General features: G+C 41.6%; 1 protein-coding gene across 12 annotated transcripts in view; it reads right to left on the bottom strand.

Moving 5' to 3' along the window:
* Positions 1–19910, bottom strand: part of ERC2 (ELKS/RAB6-interacting/CAST family member 2) — a 909167-nt gene that overhangs the window by 447935 nt on the left and 441322 nt on the right. For all 12 annotated transcript variants that reach the window (XR_013960983.1, XR_013960984.1, XM_080676097.1 and 9 more), the window contains one exon: positions 17392–17585. Coding sequence is in view for 10 of the 12 variants with exons in the window: in XM_080676097.1 (XP_080532223.1) it covers positions 17392–17585 (194 nt within the window). In the remaining 2 variants the exon portion in view is untranslated. The remainder of the gene's footprint in view (positions 1–17391; positions 17586–19910) is intronic.

The raw sequence follows: 19910 nt of genomic DNA, 5'->3' as shown, positions 1-19910 counted from the left end.
GACCTAAAAGAAAAGATTGAATATTATTGATTAGATAAAAATAATTTTAAAAAATTTCTGTGTAGGAAGAACCAAGATGGCAGCATAGGTTAACCACCTGTACTTGTTGCCTTCCACAACCACATCAAAATTGCAACTAAAATACAGAACAACCGTCATCCAGAACTGCCTGAAAGCTGGCTGAGTGGAAGTACTACAACTAGAGAGGTAAAGAAGAAAGCGCACTGAGACTGCTAGGAGATCGGAGGCGCAGAACAGGCTGGTAGGGCACCCATGTGTGCTGCTTTTTTAATGGGCAGGGTGATCGCCTCTGCAGAGGCTGCCCGGAGGAGCAAGGAGTCCCAGCCCCACACCAGACCCCCAGCCCAGGGTTCCAGAGCTGGGGAAAGAAATCCCTACAGGCAGTAAGAGCTACGGACTGTAAAAACCAGTACAGATTGGGGATGAGTGACACACAGGCTGCTGGAGACTCAGCTGCTCCTCTTAAAAGGCCAGCACCACGAAATGAATTTACAAACTCCCGCTTGCTCTGAGCTCCAGTGCCAGGCGAGGCTCTGGGGGACCCAGACACATATGGTGAGAAACTGGACTGTCTGGCATTGGAGCAGGAACTCAGGGGCAGCTTTCTTCCAGACCGAGGTGCTTGCAGCAGTCATTGTTCCCATGCTGGAACCTGCCTGGTGCAGGGCTGACAAGCAGCCATTTCTGTTTGCTCCGCCCTGGTGATTTCCTGAGACCCCACCCTACCCAATTTACAACCCCACCCAGGCTGTGCACAGCAGCTTTTGCATATGAATGGTCTGTCCTTTCTCAGGTTAAAAACCTATCACACAAGCTGCAGCTGGGTCAGGGAGCCCCAAACCTAAAGGCCCAAGACCCGGCACCAGCACCAGTCCACCTTGCTTCACAGCTGGGCCTCGTCTGGGCACTTCCAAGACTATAACAGATTAGTACTCTTCATGTCCATAAGCGACACACTCAAGGGCAGACTCAGTGAGCACCCCACTGTAGCAACTCCTGCTCCATAAGGGTGTCTCCTACACAGCAGCTCTCCCACTGTAGTCTCAGCTGATCCCCACAGCCAGTTGGCCTGAAGTGACACCAACAGTAATCAAGGCTCAACTACAATAAAACTGTGCACACAGCCCACAAAGGGGTGCACCAAGAGTGTCCACCTCAGGTGATTGGGGAGCCTGAGCCACTGGGCCCTATAGGACACCTACTACACAAGTCCACTCTATCAACTCAAGGAGACTTAGCAGCTACTCAATACATAGAAACAAACACAGGGAAGCAGCCAAAATGCAGAGACAAAGAAACATGTCACAAATGAAAGAAATGGAACAAAGCAAACTACTGGATATAGAGTTCAAAACCAGTTATATGGTTACTCAAGAATCTTCTAGAAACCTCCGAGAAACTTAGTGAGACTTTCAAGGACCTTAGTGAGAATGCCAAAAAAAATGGAAAAGGACCAGTCAGAAATTAAACATACACTGACTTAAATAAAGAATAATATACAGGGATTCAACAGTAGACTATAGGATCCCGAGAATCAAATCAATGATTTGAAATACAAGGAAACAAAAAACCACCCAACCATAAAAGCAAAAAGCAAAAAGAATCCAAAAATATGGAGAGAGTGTAAGAAGCCTCTGGGACAACTTCAAGCACACCAACATCCGAATTATGGGGGTGCCAGAAGAAGAGAGAGATCTCTGCAAGATACTGAAAACCTATTTGAAGAAATAATGACAGAAAAATTCCCCTACCTGGTGAAAGAAATAGATTTACAAGTCCAGGAAGAACAGAGAACCCCAAACAAGAGAAATCCAAAGAGAACCACACCAAGACACAGAATAATTAAAATGCCAAGGGCAAAAGACAAAGAGAGAATCTTAAAAGCAGCAAGAGAAAAAGTTAGTTACCTACAAGGGAGTGCCCATATGACTGTCAGATGATTTCTCAACAGAAACTATGCAGGCCAGAAGGGAATGGCAAGAGATATTTAAAGTGATGAATAGCAAGAACCTACAACCAAGATTGCTCTACCCAGCAAAGCTATCATTTAGAATTGAAGGTCAGATAAAGAGCTTCACAGAAAGAAAAAGCTAAAGGAGTTCAACAGCACCAAACCAGTATTATTATGAAATGCTAAAGGAGATTCTTTAAGAAGAGGAAGAAGAAGGAAAAGATAAAGATAAAAAATATGAACAACAAAGTGAAAACAAATACATATCTATCAACAATTGAATCTAAAAATCAAATGACTAAGAAATATGATGGAATAGGATCAGGTGCATGGAAATGGAACAGACTGACAATTCTCAGAGGGAAGGGGGTGTGGAGGGGTGCAGGAAGAGATTAGACAAAGATCTTATATGCATGTATGCATTACCTATGGACACAGACAATAGGGTGGCGAGAGCCTGGAGTAGGGTGGGAACCTGGTGGATGTATAGGGGGGGAGATAGACACCTGTAATAATCTCAATAATAAAGATCAATTAAAAAATACCAAAAAAAAATTTCTGTGTAACAAAACAAACAAAAAGAAGACAACCTGGCAGGGGGAGTATCTCAAACTAAAACCAAAGATAAATGGGTGAAAGTAAATATGGAAAGAGCCTCTACAAATAAATAAGAAAAATACCAACAAAAAATATGATAACTTATACACATACTTAAAGATGCCCATCTTCACTTGTAATAAGATAAAAGCAAATGAAAACCACACTTAGAAGCCATTGCTCCCCTTCCATATTGACAAAGATCAAAAAAGTTTGAAACCCATACTGCATTGGCAGAGTTAATAAGATAAAAGACACTCTTACATATGGCTGATGGGACTGTAAATGGTTTAGTCTCTATAGGAGGCAACTAGCAAAATCTAGCAAATTTAGAAATGTATTAAGAGCAGTCTATGTGAGAGGAAAAGACATGAAACAACATAGAAGTCCTTCAGGGGATACTGGCAAATAGAACAGGATGCAGAGATAAAAGGAATGGAGAGCTTTTCAGGTATAGGTATCGAAAGATTACACCACCTTCATAAATATCATGCTATAAGTCCTATTGCTTGCTTCCATCTCTCTAGTAGCTGCTTTGGGAGATAGTTCTAGTTACATCACGGTGCCTACTACAGAGTAGACACACAATTACTGTTTGGTGAAAGTAAATAAGCTAATGCATGAAGGAAATAAATGGGTGAAGGAACACACTTGGGTACTATTTGCATCCCCAATAAATTAGTTGCACCCCAAGCAAAAGCAGTCATTTTCTGCCTTTGTATTCTATTCTATTTTTCAACCATAGAGTATTCATTGAGTTTTCAGTAAATTAAGAAAGGGTGGCAAATATTAAAATAATCAGAATTCCTTACAAATAAAATCTCCAAAGCCTTTATTAGATATACTAACAGCACAGTATTTTCTTTAGGGAAACACACACAGTACCCACTCATTTTTAAATAGGTCCCCAAAATGTAGATATACATGGATTCAAAAGGGATACCCATTTATTTCCTTCATGCATTAGCTTATTTACTTGCACCAAATAGTAATACAAAAGGACTGGGGCTGAGTCCTGGCTGTTCAAGACTACTTCTCAATATGTATACTATGAATTTTCTAGGTTCACTTATTCATATTCCTCAAGAAAAAAAAAAAAAACATTCAACGGATCACATTGTTTCTAACCTTCCCTCAAAATCTCTCCACGTTTAAGGGGAAAAACTCAATTGCTTTATTCTAGCCACTGCATTTTCCACAACTAGGAAAGCAAAGGAGGCGTCCTTGACAGGATCATCTCCCACTTCTCTTGTGCATAAACTCCTTACTCTCTCACCTGCTACTCTTGGCATGAAAACCTTCATCACAACCATCCCCATGACAACCACAACCATCACCACTTAATGAACATCTATGATGTGCCAGACCATGCTCCACACTCAGTGTGCATTCTGGTCACAAGCTCATGAGAAATGAGGTATAACACAATTGTCTCCAATTTACAAATACAGGGACAGGCTTGTATGGACACATGTGGGCATGTGTCCAACATGACACAGCTACGATGATGCTGCTTCTTAGGATGGAGTTTATTTCATTTTCTATACGTAATGTTCTGATGATGGATAGCTGTTTGCATAACCTGGATTACAAGTGTAATACTAATATACAGCAATAACAGGTCTAGGATAGATGACACGTGCATGATCCAAGAGCAGTGCTTCTTTATCTGCTGAGGAATCCTTAAAAAGCCCCTGCTTTGCATGTCGAGGTGGCAAAAGAGCACCCACACTCACCAAAGTGATAGGACACGTATGTGCCAATTGCCCAGAGAGTGTTTCTCACCAGGGCCCACTCATCGCAGGTTATCAGAAGATTCCCAGCTATTCATTATTATACCCAACTCATTCTCTCCACGGCAATTATCTGTGAGCAACATATCCTGCTGTCCTTGGAACCATCAAACTGACATATGATTAAATAACAGAGGGCCCCGAAGTTAAATTTAAAACCACTCTCTTACACTTCAACTCACACATTACATCAAGATCTGTCCGGCCATGGGAATATTCTAGCTGATCCACGGAGGGGCTACTCCATTCCTTCATGTTTCCCTCTGAGAAAGGTGATGGTTACGTTCTCAAAACTTTCTAAAGATACTTTCCAGGAACTGAAGTAAAATTTTGTAAAAAAACAACTCCCTGTGTGAAGTCCTGTCCTTGCCCCACATGAAAATATCTTAAGAGTTGCTTATGTTCACCGTTGTGTCTTCACAATTATGTGTGGGATCTCTCTCTCTCTCTCTCTCTCTCTCTCTCTCTCTCTCTCTCTCTCTCACACACACAACAACAACACAACAGTGTATTTATTCAGCACACTGAGAATCACAAGCCTGTCAATTTCCATTGTCAGAGTTATTGCACACTCAGATATTTTCAGAAAGACCAATAAGAATATGCTTATGTTAACAATGTTACCAGTTAGAAAACAAACTGCAAGAGAAGGTCAGTGGGCAAGCTACAGTTAGAACACAAGCCTCCCTGCGGCTGGACTCAAAGAGCAGCAATCGTGGTTCTTCAAGGGGAGATTTGTTTTCATTCCCTGATGTACTCTATAGTCCTAGAATTAATGCTTTTCTACAAAAATAATTCTGCACAACCCACTTTATTTTTGCAGAAGCTACATTAGGAAAAACAACATTTTGCATCCCCAATAAATTAGTTGCACCCCAAGCAAAAGCAATCAACTTTCTGCCTTTGTATTCTATTCTATGTTTTACCCATAGCGTATTCATTGAGTTTGGAGTAAATTAAGAAAGAGTGGCAAATATTAAAATCCATCAGAATTCCTTACAAAGAAAATCTCCAAAGCCTTTATTAGATATACTAACAACACAGTATTTTCTTTAGAGAAATACACACAGTACCCACTCATTTTTAAATAAGTCCCCAAAATGTAGGCTTCGCAAAAATGCACCATTACTCAGTGTGAAAATTCCACACACCTTCACCCAATGCTGAAGAAAGTCCCAGCCACCAGTTGGATAGGTTTCCCTACAACATGAGCTGGTATTGTGGATGATGAAGTGATAGAATTCACATTTCATAAGAAAAGCCATATAAAGGAAATAAGATATTATTTTTCTAGAAAGTGATTTATAATAATACTGAGAAACTATTTTTTTTACATTCCTTCCCCTTCTCAACATTTACAGAAAAGGCTAACATATCTTGAGAGATTTACTATTTGCTGATATTCATCCACATGGTAGTACCAACAAAAAGCCAGGAGTACAGGAGGAATGGGGGTTAGGGGGGTGGTTTTGGAAAATCACAAAATGGTTAATTCCACCAACTTGGTATCTCTTAGTCTGGAGCCAGGACTTTATTAAGCCAACCTGCCACTATCTCTTAATTGAGCTGCTGTTGTTCTTACTGTTGTCATTGTTTTAACAGATTTACACATTGAGAATGGCTTTTCTCATCTCTGAGGAACTTCAGAAACATACTGCATCACAAAACATTTCAGCTACAATTGTGTTCCTTCATGTTCCTCGCCATCCTAGAGCTGCGGTCGCCAACTGGTGGTCCGTGAGGTCCGAAAGGTTGGCGACCGCTGTCCTAGAGGTAGGGATAGAGCATCAGAGCGGCAAGTCAAGTGAAGACTAAACAGCCGAAATAATACAGGGCATAAAGCCCTCGTTCTACAAACTGGAGCTGCTTCAGCAAAATGTCAGCCATGGCAAGTCCCACCAAGGCCAGGTCAGAAAGTGCAAGAACCAAGCCCTGGATACACCTCAAAGGTTCAAAACCATGTCTAAATATAGAACCACTGTGTGTTTGCAGGAGCTGTAAATCAGGGAAAACAACTTTTTTCCATCCCCAATAAAATATTTGCACCCAAAGCAAAATCAACTGATTTCTGGCTTTCTACCAGTTCTGCTTGGGCATAAAATTTTCTGACACTTCACCAGAAATGTCAGCGTTAGTATAAGGCAGCTTTAAAGAGGGAAATGATTGTCTGACCTGTGGATAACCCCACAATCCCAACAGGAAAAAGGAGTTTTCAAAAACACCTGAAACCCCGTTTTTCCAGTTATTAGTATAAATGGGGAAAACTATTTTTCTTAGTGGCCAAATCCTTCCTTATAGGAAGTGTTGGTCTTTGAATTCAGTGAGGGGAGAGGCCATGTCCTTTTACTGCGATATTCCCAAAGCCCAGCACAGACCCTGCCATGGAGAAGGATTTCAGTGCATAGTCAGGAAAGGCGGGCAGGGGTGTGAGGGAGAGAGAGGAAAGGAGGTAAGGAGGGAGCACACGAGAGGGGGAGAGAAGTAAGAAGGGAAGCAAGAAGAGGGAGAGGAAGGAAGGAGAGAAGGAAGAGAGAGTGGGAGAAATGGGCAACTTCAGGAGGATTTCCCCCTCTCCTTTTCCTTGTGATTTGTTTTCCTTGAATTTTCAAGCATCCAGCTTCATAGAAAACTAACCATATCTTTTCTTAAGGCGTCCCGTCTGGAGCAAGAGAAGATATCCAGGGGAGTGAGCTCGGCCTCCAGAAAGAACCCACCACCAAATCTCAGTGGGGGCCCAATAAAGGGTGGCAGGAGGGAGAGGAGCTCATGCAGAGACCTTTCTTCAACATTTTCAACAACAATCAGGAGTATGACTGGCCCCTCCAGTGGGTGCACACATGCATCAAGCTAGAGACCCATCCAAATTCCAGAAGGCAGCTTCTACTAGGGAGACGCTACATTGATTAACCACCTCAATTTGAGAGAGGGTATGACATCAGGAAAAGGGGTCAGAGAGTGCACTGAGGATACCAAGGAAGGGAGAGATTGCTTCTGCGGGGGGAAGGGAGGATGGTTCAGAGAAGGCTTGGTGTTGGATTGACACCTGAGCTGGCCCTGGAGGGGCAGGACCTGTGTACAAGAGACCAGCTCTGGCCCTTGCCAATTTTGCTCAGTGGTTTGAGCATCAGCCCAGAGACTGAAAGGTTGGGGGTTCAATACCACTCAAGGGCACGTACCTCTACCTCAGTTGTAGGCTCATCCCCGCCCCAGTCGGGCCATGATTGGGGCATGTGTGGGAGGCAACCCAATCGATGTGTCTCTTTCACAACGGTATTTCTCTCTCTGTCTCTCCCCCCTCCCATCCACTCTCTCTAAAAAACAAAGGAAAAAGTATCCTCAGGGGAGAATTATCAACAGCAACAACAAAAAGAGACCAGCTCAGGTTGGGAGGTGGGTTGGGGACAGGCATGAATCTCATGGCATCTCCACAAAGTGCCTCATGGGATCTAGTCTATGAACACAAACTTGGGAAACGCAGACTTAGCACACAGCACAGGCCTTGTCATAGACTTTACTATGCAACTGGGGCTGAAGCGGCAAAATATTCAATCCCTAAATCAGGAAGAATGGCTTTGGGGGGGATCCCCAACACCTTCACTCACACGCTGAGCAAAATATTTAGCTTTCATAAATTTGTTTCCTCTTCTCTAATATGGAAGAAATGACATCCTAACTTCATGCAGTTGTCATGAGAAGCAAATGCTACATAAGAAGTGATGAGTTCAGTGCTGGCCCTTAGCTCATGCTCATTGCAATGACTGCTGCTGCCACTGCTGCTCTTTCTATCAGCAGCCGCATCAGTGTGCATCATGAACATAAAACAGAATGCAACGTGCAGCATTTCTTCACCAGCTCCATCAACTTTCCAGCAGCTAGTTTTTGGAAATGCCAGGCCAGCAGGTAGGGCTCAGCCTAGCACATAGTAGGGGCTCACTCCAAATTCGTGGAGGAAGTGGGGCCAAAAAAGACCCTAGGAAGAGCAAATCGCTGGGCAAGATGGTTTTCATTACTTCCTTGGGCAGCAGGCCTCTGAGGTCCGGGAGGAGTGACTTCATCTTTTGCTGGAAGAATGAGGGATTGAGAGCGCAGGGCTCAGCTTTGAGGAAGCATCACAAAGAGTTTATTTTGGTAGAAGTGTTTGAAGTGACTCTGTAACAATGAGCTCATGCCTGCTGCCAGGTGCCAGCCGTCAGCCGGAGCCTGCTTGCCAGGGGCATGCGCCAGGCCCATCAGACACGTGCACTGCGGATCCCAGAAGACCGGCTCCAGGGACAGCCCCCTCCTCTCCGAGAGGGGATACTGAGGCACAAACAGGAAGCAGCTGGCCCAGCACCTAAAGCACACTGCAGGCTGAGAGAGCCCTGGAGAGGCCCGAGCCTTCTGGTTTTACTTGCTTGATTCTCTGACAGGATTTTGAACGGATTCCCAAAGGATACTTTTCTTCCTCCTCCTCCTCCTCCTCCTCCTCTTCCTCCTCCTCCTCCTCCTCCCCCTCCTTCTCCCCCTCCCCCTCCCTCCCCCTCCCCCCTCTCCCTCCTTCTTCTCTTTTTTTGTCAAGTGCTGCACACATTTATCTAGATAACTTCATTTGTCATAAGCCGCACACTAATCTCACAAGGAGTTCCTAGAAATGAGCACATGTCACACACACCTTCTCCCAAGCACAGGCAGGAGCCGCTCAGCCTCTCGGGTTTCCCCTCGCTGTGTGGAAGGAGAGGCTGGTCTGCCGTGCAGTTTCCGCAGTGAGAACCTATGCTGAGTGAGAATATGACATTTGCATTTTACCACGCCCGATACCTAATAGCTGTCCACCCGAATCGAAGCGTGAGTGTCTACGTAGAATTTGAAAAGGAAATGAGACCATTTACAAAAGTGGTTGGAGGGAAGATTTTCCCATGGAGCCCACGGCACACAGGAAAGATCCAGGAGGTAGTGAAGTTTTCAAACTTCAGATTGGATGAGAGGGAGGTACCGGGCAGACTACAAACTTTTCCGGTAAGAAAGATCAGGCTTTATTTTTTAAATATATGATGAATGTATACACACACACACACACACACACACACACACACACATGGATGGATCTCAGTTGTGAGCCATGTAAAGAAAGCACACGGGCTAGCGATGCTGTATTCACCCCTTGTTACACTTCATTTTATTTTAACTGGTAAACCTGGAAGTGGTTGGAAAGAAAGCATAGCTAACCCTGGAAACTTGTCAAAGCTCAAAAATGCTTCCAAGACTCCACAGACTATTTTGTTTCCAGGAGAGTAGGGCTGCCCAGGCTCTCCCGCCACTAAAAATAAAAGCAGAGACTGTTTACAAGGGTTATACCTCTTCTCCAGCGTGTGCATCTGGGGCAGGAGGTTAAATGATATCGAAATTATCTGAATCTTGATTCTCCCACTACATACAGTCACCCAGTGTGGCTTGGCCTGAACCCTTCACCAAACCCACTCGGCACACCTGGCCCCTGGTCCAGAGAATCCCCGTAGCCTACAACCTCTTGAGCGCTAACCCTGCATCCAGTCTATGAGAGTCAGAGTTCATTCACCAGGAAATAGGAAAGAGCTAAATACTGTGAAGTGCAGTTGCTGGAGGAAAAAGGGAAAACAACCGCAACAGAACGCCTATGGACACATCTCCGGGCCCAGGCAGGGAGCCTGATCTGTTACAGCGAAAGGGGTCCCCAGTCTCGAGGGCCTCAATATCAACAGGTGCAGAATAGGGTAGCAAAGAGAAGGCAAAGGAGAAAGAAAACAAAAAAGACAGGCAAGGAGGAGAGCGTAGAGTTTCATTACATGAGCGGATCCAAAACTTGGAGGCAAGGTTTGGATAGCACGTGGCCAAGCCCCTCTTTCCCCACCCACAGTGTGATGCCTGTTTCTGCACAGAGAGGCACAGAAAGTGACCCAACAGTCATTGGGTTTCTGGAGAGAGCAGCTCAGCAGGGCTGTGCTTTTAGTCTCTGTTTAGTTCTCTGTTTGGGGGACTATGGAGACCCGGGTTCCATCAGTGTGACTTAGTTCAATCAAGACAGTTTCCGGGGCCCACCCCGTGTGGCATGTGGGAATAGCGGAGGAGGGGTTCATTTGCAAGGACTACAAGCCACAGGGGTTGGGAGCAGGCAACAGGACAAGATTGGTACGTGGGCAGGAGGCCTTGTTCTGAAATTGTTTGCTGCTGGTGTAAATGCATTGGTCTGGTGGCTTTGGTAATGAGCGGTGGACTGGATATAAAGAGGTGCATTTAGAGAAGATAGAGAAGAAAATACTATAGCTTGCCTTTCAAAAGAGCAACTGTATCGGCTATCAACTTTATGTAACTCCTTTTTTAAAAGTAAAGTCTAGGTAGCACAAATCATACAATGAGCATCTTTTAGTAAATTCATCGATTCAATGATAAAGAAATCACTAGATAATTCTACATATTATCAAAAAGAGAAGTCTTGCCTCATTTAAAGGAGAACCAATTATTGACCTGGGCCCTCTTTCTTAGAGGAATCAAACCTGGGTGTGTGTTCAAACAAAATGTCCATTTTGCATCTTAATATTAGGGTCCACACAGTCCACACTGAATCTAGTTTTACATTTGGGCCCATATGCTATTCCGTAGGTAATTAAAGTATGTCTTATGGCTAATAAAAAGAAAGCTAAAAAGTTAAAAACCAAAACAATGACAGGAAATAACATGTGTGTACAATATGTTACTAACATACTGATAATTTTCAAAAGTGACTTTAAGAAACGTATTATAAATCTCTCAAAACACAGTGATTTATTAAGCGAAAAGTCTCAGTGGTTTGCACTATTAAATCTGGCTTTTAAGTTGCTGTGTCACGGGCACATCTTGTGCTCTATTCTCCGAGGTTAAATTTAGCATCCTGCGTTTGTTTTTCCCACTGCTCCATGTTTTATCACCATGCAGTCAATTTTGCACTAGGGAGTTTTCCTGAGGATTCCTCTTATTGATTTTATAATCCAGGAACAGAATGTATCAAATAATCCAACAGTGATTTATTTCCATATTCTTCTTCGGCTTTCCCCACTTATACAGCCTTCTCGTAAAATAAACCTTCCCTAGGCATGGGATGAAAAAAAAATGTGGTGGCCTGAGCAAAACAATTTTAGAAATGTGTTTGTTAAACAAGTGCAAGCAGTAAATTGAGCTTAGGAGGGAAAGGCAGTTAGAAGAAAAACTGAAAGTACTAACCTGAAAGTCAAGCTGATTGGAGCAAGGGTGAAAGCAGCAATTTGGAGGATAAGCAGAAAGAAAAAGGGATAGCAAAAGAGAATAAAAGGAAGGAAATGCATTAGTTTTAAACATACAGCCAACAGATGTTATATTAGCAGGTTTTATAACCAAATGAAGGACAATAAAGCAACTTTTATCAAGATATTACCCTCCCCCCCCAAAAAAAACAACTGTGGGCACACACCATAAGCTGTTATACTAAGTATTATACCTAGGACACAGGTACCTGCTTTCATACCCATCGTCACCACAGGCACTGATGTGAGCCAGAGGTGTGCTCTGGCAACCAGTGGCAGAGTCTGCTCTTTTCTGGAGGAATATTTTAAAAAGTTCCTATCTGTGTGCATGTACAATTCTTATTATTTAATAAAATGAAATGGAAATTGCTGAGGTATTAGAGTGGGCGGTAAACACCGATGTCAGAAGGATTTTATTTGAACCAGTAAAACTACCCTATGAGATAGTTTTCCTTCCCCCTGAAAACGAAAAGGAGCCGAGCAATTTGGCTTTCTGTTCAAAGGTTTCCATTTGAGATGCTCACAGAGTGGTGCACCTCACGATGATCAAAGACGCCACGAGGAAGGCTTCTGGTGAGGGGCCATCAGCCTCCCAGGAAAGGACAGTCCCTTCCAAAGCTGAAAGTAATTTTGTTCAGTTGTGAAAAAGAGAATCGTACTTCATCACTGACAATATACATCCACACGCTTGATCACTTATTGGTACAAAAACACTTAGCAGGCCCTTCTAATCAGTCAGAACAATAGAATCTCTAATGCCAAGCAAAATTTAAAAGGAAAAGATATCATGACCCCCTTCAGACTACCTCAGGAGCACACAGTGGGTGTTCATTTTGTTAACCTGTAAAATACTATCAGCAAAAAGCAGAGTGGATTTACCAGCTATCTACTCAGTGGGACCCCACCATTCTCTACTACTAAGAAGTAACTTTAAGCATTTCTCACAGGACAGAAAAACAAAACAAATCCTCAGGAGAACGCTTAAACAAGACATCTCCAGTGAAAACAGCATTGACTGCCATGATAAACATGAAAGAGAAAAATTCAAGATTAAGCACATAGTGAAAGCCTCGATCTGGTAATTCCTGTAACTGAAATCCCCCTGCAGAGTATTCTGTAATTATGAATACACAACTGCTCAAAAATAAGAGATGGGTCAGGCCATGGTCAGTGTGGGGACGCTGGGGATGCTGGCCCCAGCTGCTGTTTCAAATTCTTCTGGATCAGAGGTGTATCAAGCTGAGATTCATGGTCAAGCTGCAGGGAATGCTAAACTGAAATAGCAAGCCAACATTTAAGATTTAGTTGATTTTTCTAAGCGTTCCTACTTTTCATCAAATTCTCAAAGGATCCATGATATCCATGACCTTCCCCCAAAGGCTGTTAGGGATGGTGTAAAACCACCTGCCACGTATTTTAAAGAAAGTTCTGCAAATATAATAACAAACATAAATGGAAATTACTTAGGAAGATGAGTTTATACCAAAACAAATAGAATTGGTATCAAGTTTCTTCCACATACCAGAAGATTTCTAAACACACTATCACAGTTAAAAATAAATAAATAAATAAAGCTTAAGTTTACATTTTGTGAAAAGAGTTCTGAAAGGAATCAAAGAAAGTATGTCAGCACATTATTAAACAAATTTAGAAGGAAAAAAAAATCATAGCCTACTTCTCAACCTTAGATAAGGCACTTGTGGGCATCTGAAATGATGCCTCAATGTCCAAACGTCAGGTGGCATTGGTTCCGATCCAGATAATGGCATGCTGCCTGGGCTTCTGTTGTGATGTTCTATCTTAGGAGTGGAACCGAGGGAGCCAGCCTCCTCTCCACAGTGGGGAGGGATGTGACTGATGGCTTGACTGGGGCAATCCCTGTCCTTTAGACAAATACAGCAAAGCCCCTAACATATTTAAGATAATTACATGAAAGGGCACCTCCTGATTCCTTCCCATGGGTCAGATGCCAGAAATCACCTGGTCCCGTGCTTGTTTGGCAGACTCCATTCACCTCTCTCCTTCCCCTAAGGCAGTGGTCGGCAAACTCATTAGTCAACAGAGCCGCATGTGGCCCGCGAGCTGTGGTTTGCAGACCACTGCCCTAAGGCACCAAAAAGATTAATTCTGAAACTAAAATTGCAAGACCCTGATGGACACCAATACAGAAAGGCCATTTATTTCACTGTCTCTAATGTTCAATTAGCTACTCAATTGTGTAGGCTACATGCTATCTAGCATTGGTGATTGAATAAGGACCTCAATTCTCAGGGACTTGCTCAAGGCCTCCCACCCACCTTATGCCACACTTCCCCAGAGCAGCCTGCGGTCCCAGGCAGCAGTTCACTGCTAGATCCATCGGGATCGAGAGCCCGGCTTATGGCAGAACTGCACGTGGGGACCACACTGGAGTAATATGCACTTTGAAAGGCAAAATCTTTAGTGGCTGATAAAAAAGATCACTCACGTGGAATTTAAAAGGTAGAGGCATCCATGTAAGTGCCGGGCATTTGTTATTTGGAATGTATACATTATGGAGAAAATAAAAAGTTGGAAGATGAACGAAACAGAAAGCAAGCAGGAATTGCCCTTGGAGTGAGAAGCAGGCCAGTGTCAGAGTCGCTGAGTTATTCCTAACCCCATACCTCTTGCTAAAGTTCTAACCCCATACCACATGACTAAAGTTCTGGGATATTTTAGAAACTAGCTGCCTTGAAAAGGAGGCCTTTTCACTCTGGTAGGTCACATTACAGACCAGAGACCACAAATTTATTTCAAGTTCAATTTCTGGGTTTTCAAAATCACAAACTTAATTGCGAACACTCCTCCGTGACTCCAAAATGGAGATATATGTCACATTGCTAAGAAATCTTTAGTTCCCAACATTATGAGGTATGAATTTGGCAGCCTAAGCCAGCAAATGGAGATACTGCCCAATGTGAATGGGGCTGCCTGACGAGACGAGGAAGATGCGTGGTTGGAATTTACGTGTAGCCCTTACAGCAGCAGATAAGGCTCCAGAGAGACAGGCCAAGGCTGCGCGCTCCTTTTCCCAAGATGTTTCCCCTCTTGATCTCCACCCCCAAACTCCTCAGGGGCCTGGGATGAGGCTGGGGCTCAGACATTTCCCAGACTGTGCTCTGCTGCTGGACCCAAGACACAGGCAGGCAGAGAGCTGGGACGGAGTCAAGTCCCAGCACACGTTTTATGAATTACAGTGCCTGGGAGGCATCAGCTTTAAGGAGAGGCAAAGGCAGAGATAAAGAAAATGTGCAGAAAGTACATAAAGATAAATGCCTGTAAAATCACTGTTGTCTTAATGCATCCCATATTGAGGAAATAAAAATGTGAATATTCTTGATGATTTAATGGCCAGAGCGTCCAGCTAAGACCTGTTTGTCCACCACACAATGATGCTTTTTTATGCAAATATTTATAGTAGCTGATCCTGATTTTCAATTACAGTTCTGGAGAGCTGTTTTGGGGCAGAAAAATGCTTTCTAAATGTGGGGCACATCAGTTTCCCTCATGAAAGCTAATAAAGATGAGGCAGACCTCCCGTGTCCCAGTGGCTGAGTGACTATTTGGTGCTAAACACAGTCAGTCGCTCATGTGTCAGACCTGGGTTCAAATCTAGCCTTTGATTCTTATAAACTCTGCCATCTTGAGGAAGTTACTTAATTCATAGTTTTTTCACCTAGAAAATGGGGATATGTTGTGGGTAAGATGTAGTGGTATGCAGTATTGCAGGTCAAATGCTTAGCAGAGCGTCTAATACACGATTAGTGTAACCTATTATTGAGATTCCAATTACTATTATTAATATCATCAGTATAACTCTAACGCATCTTCCCTATGGGGCTCTGCTTCCCAGAGCAGTGGATGAAGGGTCTGGAGACCTACATTACAATGATGTCTCTCTGGCCACCAGGCCAATCCAGGGAGTGTTCAACCTGTCAGGGCCTTGGGTTTTTCACCAGTGAAAGAGGCAAGACCATAACTTCCCTGTGATCTCATACTAGCTGTTTAAGAAAAATGTTGGCCCTAAAATGTAGTTCCAAAATAGCCATGTAGACGTATCTAAAATTAACAGTGTTTTTCAGAACCAGTAAAATGGCAGAACATTTCCACATTTTAAAATTAAAATAAAGTCTTTAAAAATTTTTTAATTTGTACACTTAATTCAGGAAAAAAAGTTTTGGTTTAATTGCTAAAATTGGTCTCATTCAATAAAAATCAGATTATTACCAAACTAATGCTAAGATTTTTAAAAGGTTATTAACTGATTTGGAGTTCAAATATATTTAATACTATATTTGAAAATGTCAAAATTTTACTGAGAACTAATCTGTCCCTTTAATACCAAGCCACGTAATATTGAGAATTTATTTAACATCCAGCTTGTCATAATGATATAATCATCCTATCTTACACTGGGAATTGGTACCTACCAAGTATGATACTTTATCTATCTATTTATCTATCTATTTATTTATTTATTTTTGTTTATCCTCATCCGAGAATATTTTTCCATTGATTTTTGGGGGAGAGTAGAAATGAGAGGAAAAGACAGAGAGAAACAGTGATGTGAGAGAAACACATCGATTGGTTGCCTCCTGTACAAGCCCCAACCAGGGCCCAGGCCAGGGAGGAGCCTGCAACCAAGGTACGTGCCCTTAACCAGACTTGAACCCGGGACCTTTTGGTCGGCAGGCTGACGCTCTATCCACTGAGCCAAACTGGTTACAGTGATACATTTTAATAGGTTATTAGAGATACACTTCTAATAAGATCCAAGGTCACACAGCTGGCATGAAGCTGAGGCAAAATCTGAACCCAGGTCTTTCTGTTGCTAAAGCCTATGATCTTTCCACACCCCATAGAGAGCTATTCTGCATATATCCTGAAGTCTGTTGGGCCCGCACGGGTGTCTTGGTCAGAGCTGGCAAACACTCACAGATTTATTCAAAACTGGCTGATCTCTTCCATATGCACTGAATCTAGGAAAGACAAATTCTTCCTTATTACTGAACCAATAAGGAATCCTGAAAGGTTATGGAGTTACGTAAAATTCTTTCCTTATATGAAATACAGGAAAAAGCACTGATGGAAAGCTTATTTTTGCAGTTCTTACTATACATACATACAATATGGACATGATTTATCTAAAAAACTAAATACTCTGGAACCCTGATATAACTTTCTTTGTTTTTAGACAGAATTTGCTATCAGGTAGGCCTGCCTTAGACCCTCTTCAAACGTATTTATTTACCAAATGTCTTAAGTTCCTCTTAAAAGATAAACCCCAAGATGAACTTATCGTCATGTGCCAAAAAACTCCTTTCCTTTCCCCAATCTTGAATGAATTCCCAACTACCATATAATCTTCCATATTCTTTGCTTGAGACAAACCTAAACCACAAATGTTTGTCTTTGATGGGGGTGGGCTGGGGGGGAGAACACTGAGGTTTCAGGTAGTCAAAGCCTTAATTTCTTACACACTTTGCTGGCATCAATGCCAGACCACTATTTTCTTACACACTTCAGAAGTACATAAGCCATCAAAAGATAAGCCAAATGCCTTCTGAGTAGCCCACAGGAACCCAGCATCATCCTAAATAGGCCAAATTCCTCAGACTTAACTTGTTTATGACTTGAAATATGAATGTGCATTCTAAAGCCAGGTGCCCTGAGATGGTTACTAAGCGATCGATGCTCTCTCGCTGTGGGCAATTCACAAGGTGACTGCAACATTTACCTCTCAAGTTCCGCGATCTTCTTGTCCTTGTCATTCTTTTCATTCTCCACCTCCTTGAGGATCTCCAGCAACCTGTCGACTTCAGCTTGGGCCTTGCCACACTCATCGCGATAGTAAGATGCCTCTTTATCAAGCTGTTTTATTCGGTCTGCAAACTCGGGGTTCATCCTGGAGTCATCTTCAGTATTATGAGCCTTCAATATTATATTTTTAAAGAATGGAGTTAAGACAACAATTTAGAACAAGAGATAATGCAGTCACCAATGGCCCAGAAATTAACTTCGGAGAACAAAATAATAATCACCAAGAATTATGGGTATACTGTCAGTTGAAAGGCAAAACGGGAAAATCGCACATGTCAGCTATCTTAGAACAACGTTGATTTTAAATTATATTACAGTTTCAACGGAGAGTTTCTTTTATTGTTGATATTTTATTCCATTAAACATAGCTACTTTTTGCTTTTTTTGCCCACCAAACATCTCAGGGGAGGTGGGGGTAGAGACTGTGATGCTACCTGGTCATTTGTCAAGCAGAACTAAAACTATTGTCTCACAGTCAAGAAAGTGCTTCATACCAACAGTTTCCTTTTCCAATACAGAGAAACCGAGATAAAACAATATTAAACCATCAAGGGCATATGCAAAGCCAGGTAGCATAGAAGAGACTGGCTTCCTGATTACTGAGCACTTCATCTCACTGAGAAGTTTCAGCAGAAGATGCAGTTTGAAAGGAAGACTTGGACGTGAGGAAGGGCTTTCCAGCTAACAGCCATACCCATAAATTCTTGCTCTATTGATTAAACTTAACCTGAACCAGGAGGAGGAGGAGCTAGTTCATGAACAAGCACACAGACGAGAATCGCAAACACATGCATGGGTGGGTGGCAGCTTTACACACGAGAACAGACACGGCAACAACACAGCAACAACACTGCAGAATAATTTGCAGCCAAAGTATTTGTGGTTTTGTGTGTGTGAGACTGTGTTATGGCTTTTTTTTTCCCAAAATAAACTTTTGGCTGAAATATTCCCGGACAGATGGAAGTAACACTGCACTGCAATGTTTTGCCTACCCCTTGTTTCCCATTATTCCTAATTGGCTTCTTCAAAAAGCAGGCAGGGAAAAAACAAGTCGTTTAACAACAGTGCACAGTCAACATAGAAAGTCATCTATGTATGTATCTCCAGCATCCATGTGTGAAAGAAAATGTTAACAATTTATTAGGACGAAGTTGTTCTGCTGTCTTGCTATGGAGAGCAAGTGCTCATTGTGTTTTTGTACACATTTTTTTTTTTTAAGTTTTAGGGAAAAAACAAGGCAAGCAAGCTACAGCTACTGTGGGGTCAAATGAATCATGCATGGTTAGAAAAATTAATACTAATACTACTGTTAAAAGGTTGATAGTCTTTGCAATGATTTAGTAGAAAAAAATTCAAAAATTAGTATACATAAATTTCTTATTTATGACAAAATAATCATTTTTAGAATAATATTTTGCATGTAACATATTATTCAAGCATGAGGATAGAAGGTGAATAATTTGCTTTGAATCTCCTTAAGCTTTCCTTACTCAAGAAAAAACTTGACTATACAAAATATCTTGGAAAAATATAACAATTCAATATACTATCATGTACTAGCTTACCCCCTTTTACCAACATTCCTCAGAAAACATTTATTTTTCATTTATTTAGTTTGTATACTGGGTTTCGTTTTAATATATTAGAAAATAGTTTAATATAATTAAAATAATCTGAAAAGGAATATTAAGCAAATTTATCTTCAGGAGTTTATTCATCTAATAATTTTAATTCAAATTACAATAATGAATATTTTCATTTGTTAATCTCCCCTTTTAAAAGTAGAATAGATAAGAGAAAATACTCCAAATAACTACTTCTATTTGTGATATTAAGAATCAACTCATTAGTCTTGTAACAAAAATATTAATAGAGTTTTAAAATTGCTAAAAAAATTTCATGTTAATTATCTTCTACTCCTATAGTATCTTACCATTATTGTTCAGCAGCTAAAAACCTTTTCATGACATTTTTTTCTCAAACTACCCAAATAATAACATTAAATCTTTACAAAATAATTAATAAACTGAGTAATGAGCAGCTAGAAACACTCAAATAAGTTAATAAATATGTTTTGATGGCTTACTTCTGACAAGTTAAAATTCCTTTTTGACTCAGATTTAAAGATACACAAAGAGCTAGAAGTCAGCCACTGTGGTTTATTTTGGTTATTTTTATTCTTAAGATTGTTATTATCACTATTTTTAATAAGTGGGTACAGGATTACTAGTTGTAAGACCTAGATTCTAAGTCTGGCCCTGTATCTTATGACTGTCGGTAAATGCATTAACCTCTCTTGGGATAGTGAAAGCTACAAAATGATAAACATGTGAAATACATTATTCATTTGTTTTTATTACGATGATTATTTTATGCTATGTATCCCATCAGTAGGGCTTGTTACACAGCTAAGTTAATAGGTTTATTTAATTTTCA

This window comes from Plecotus auritus (genome assembly GCF_963455305.1).
Source record: "Plecotus auritus genome assembly, chromosome: 6".
Classification (NCBI taxonomy): domain Eukaryota; kingdom Metazoa; phylum Chordata; class Mammalia; order Chiroptera; family Vespertilionidae; genus Plecotus; species Plecotus auritus.
This window is presented reverse-complemented; position numbering and strand designations above follow the sequence as displayed.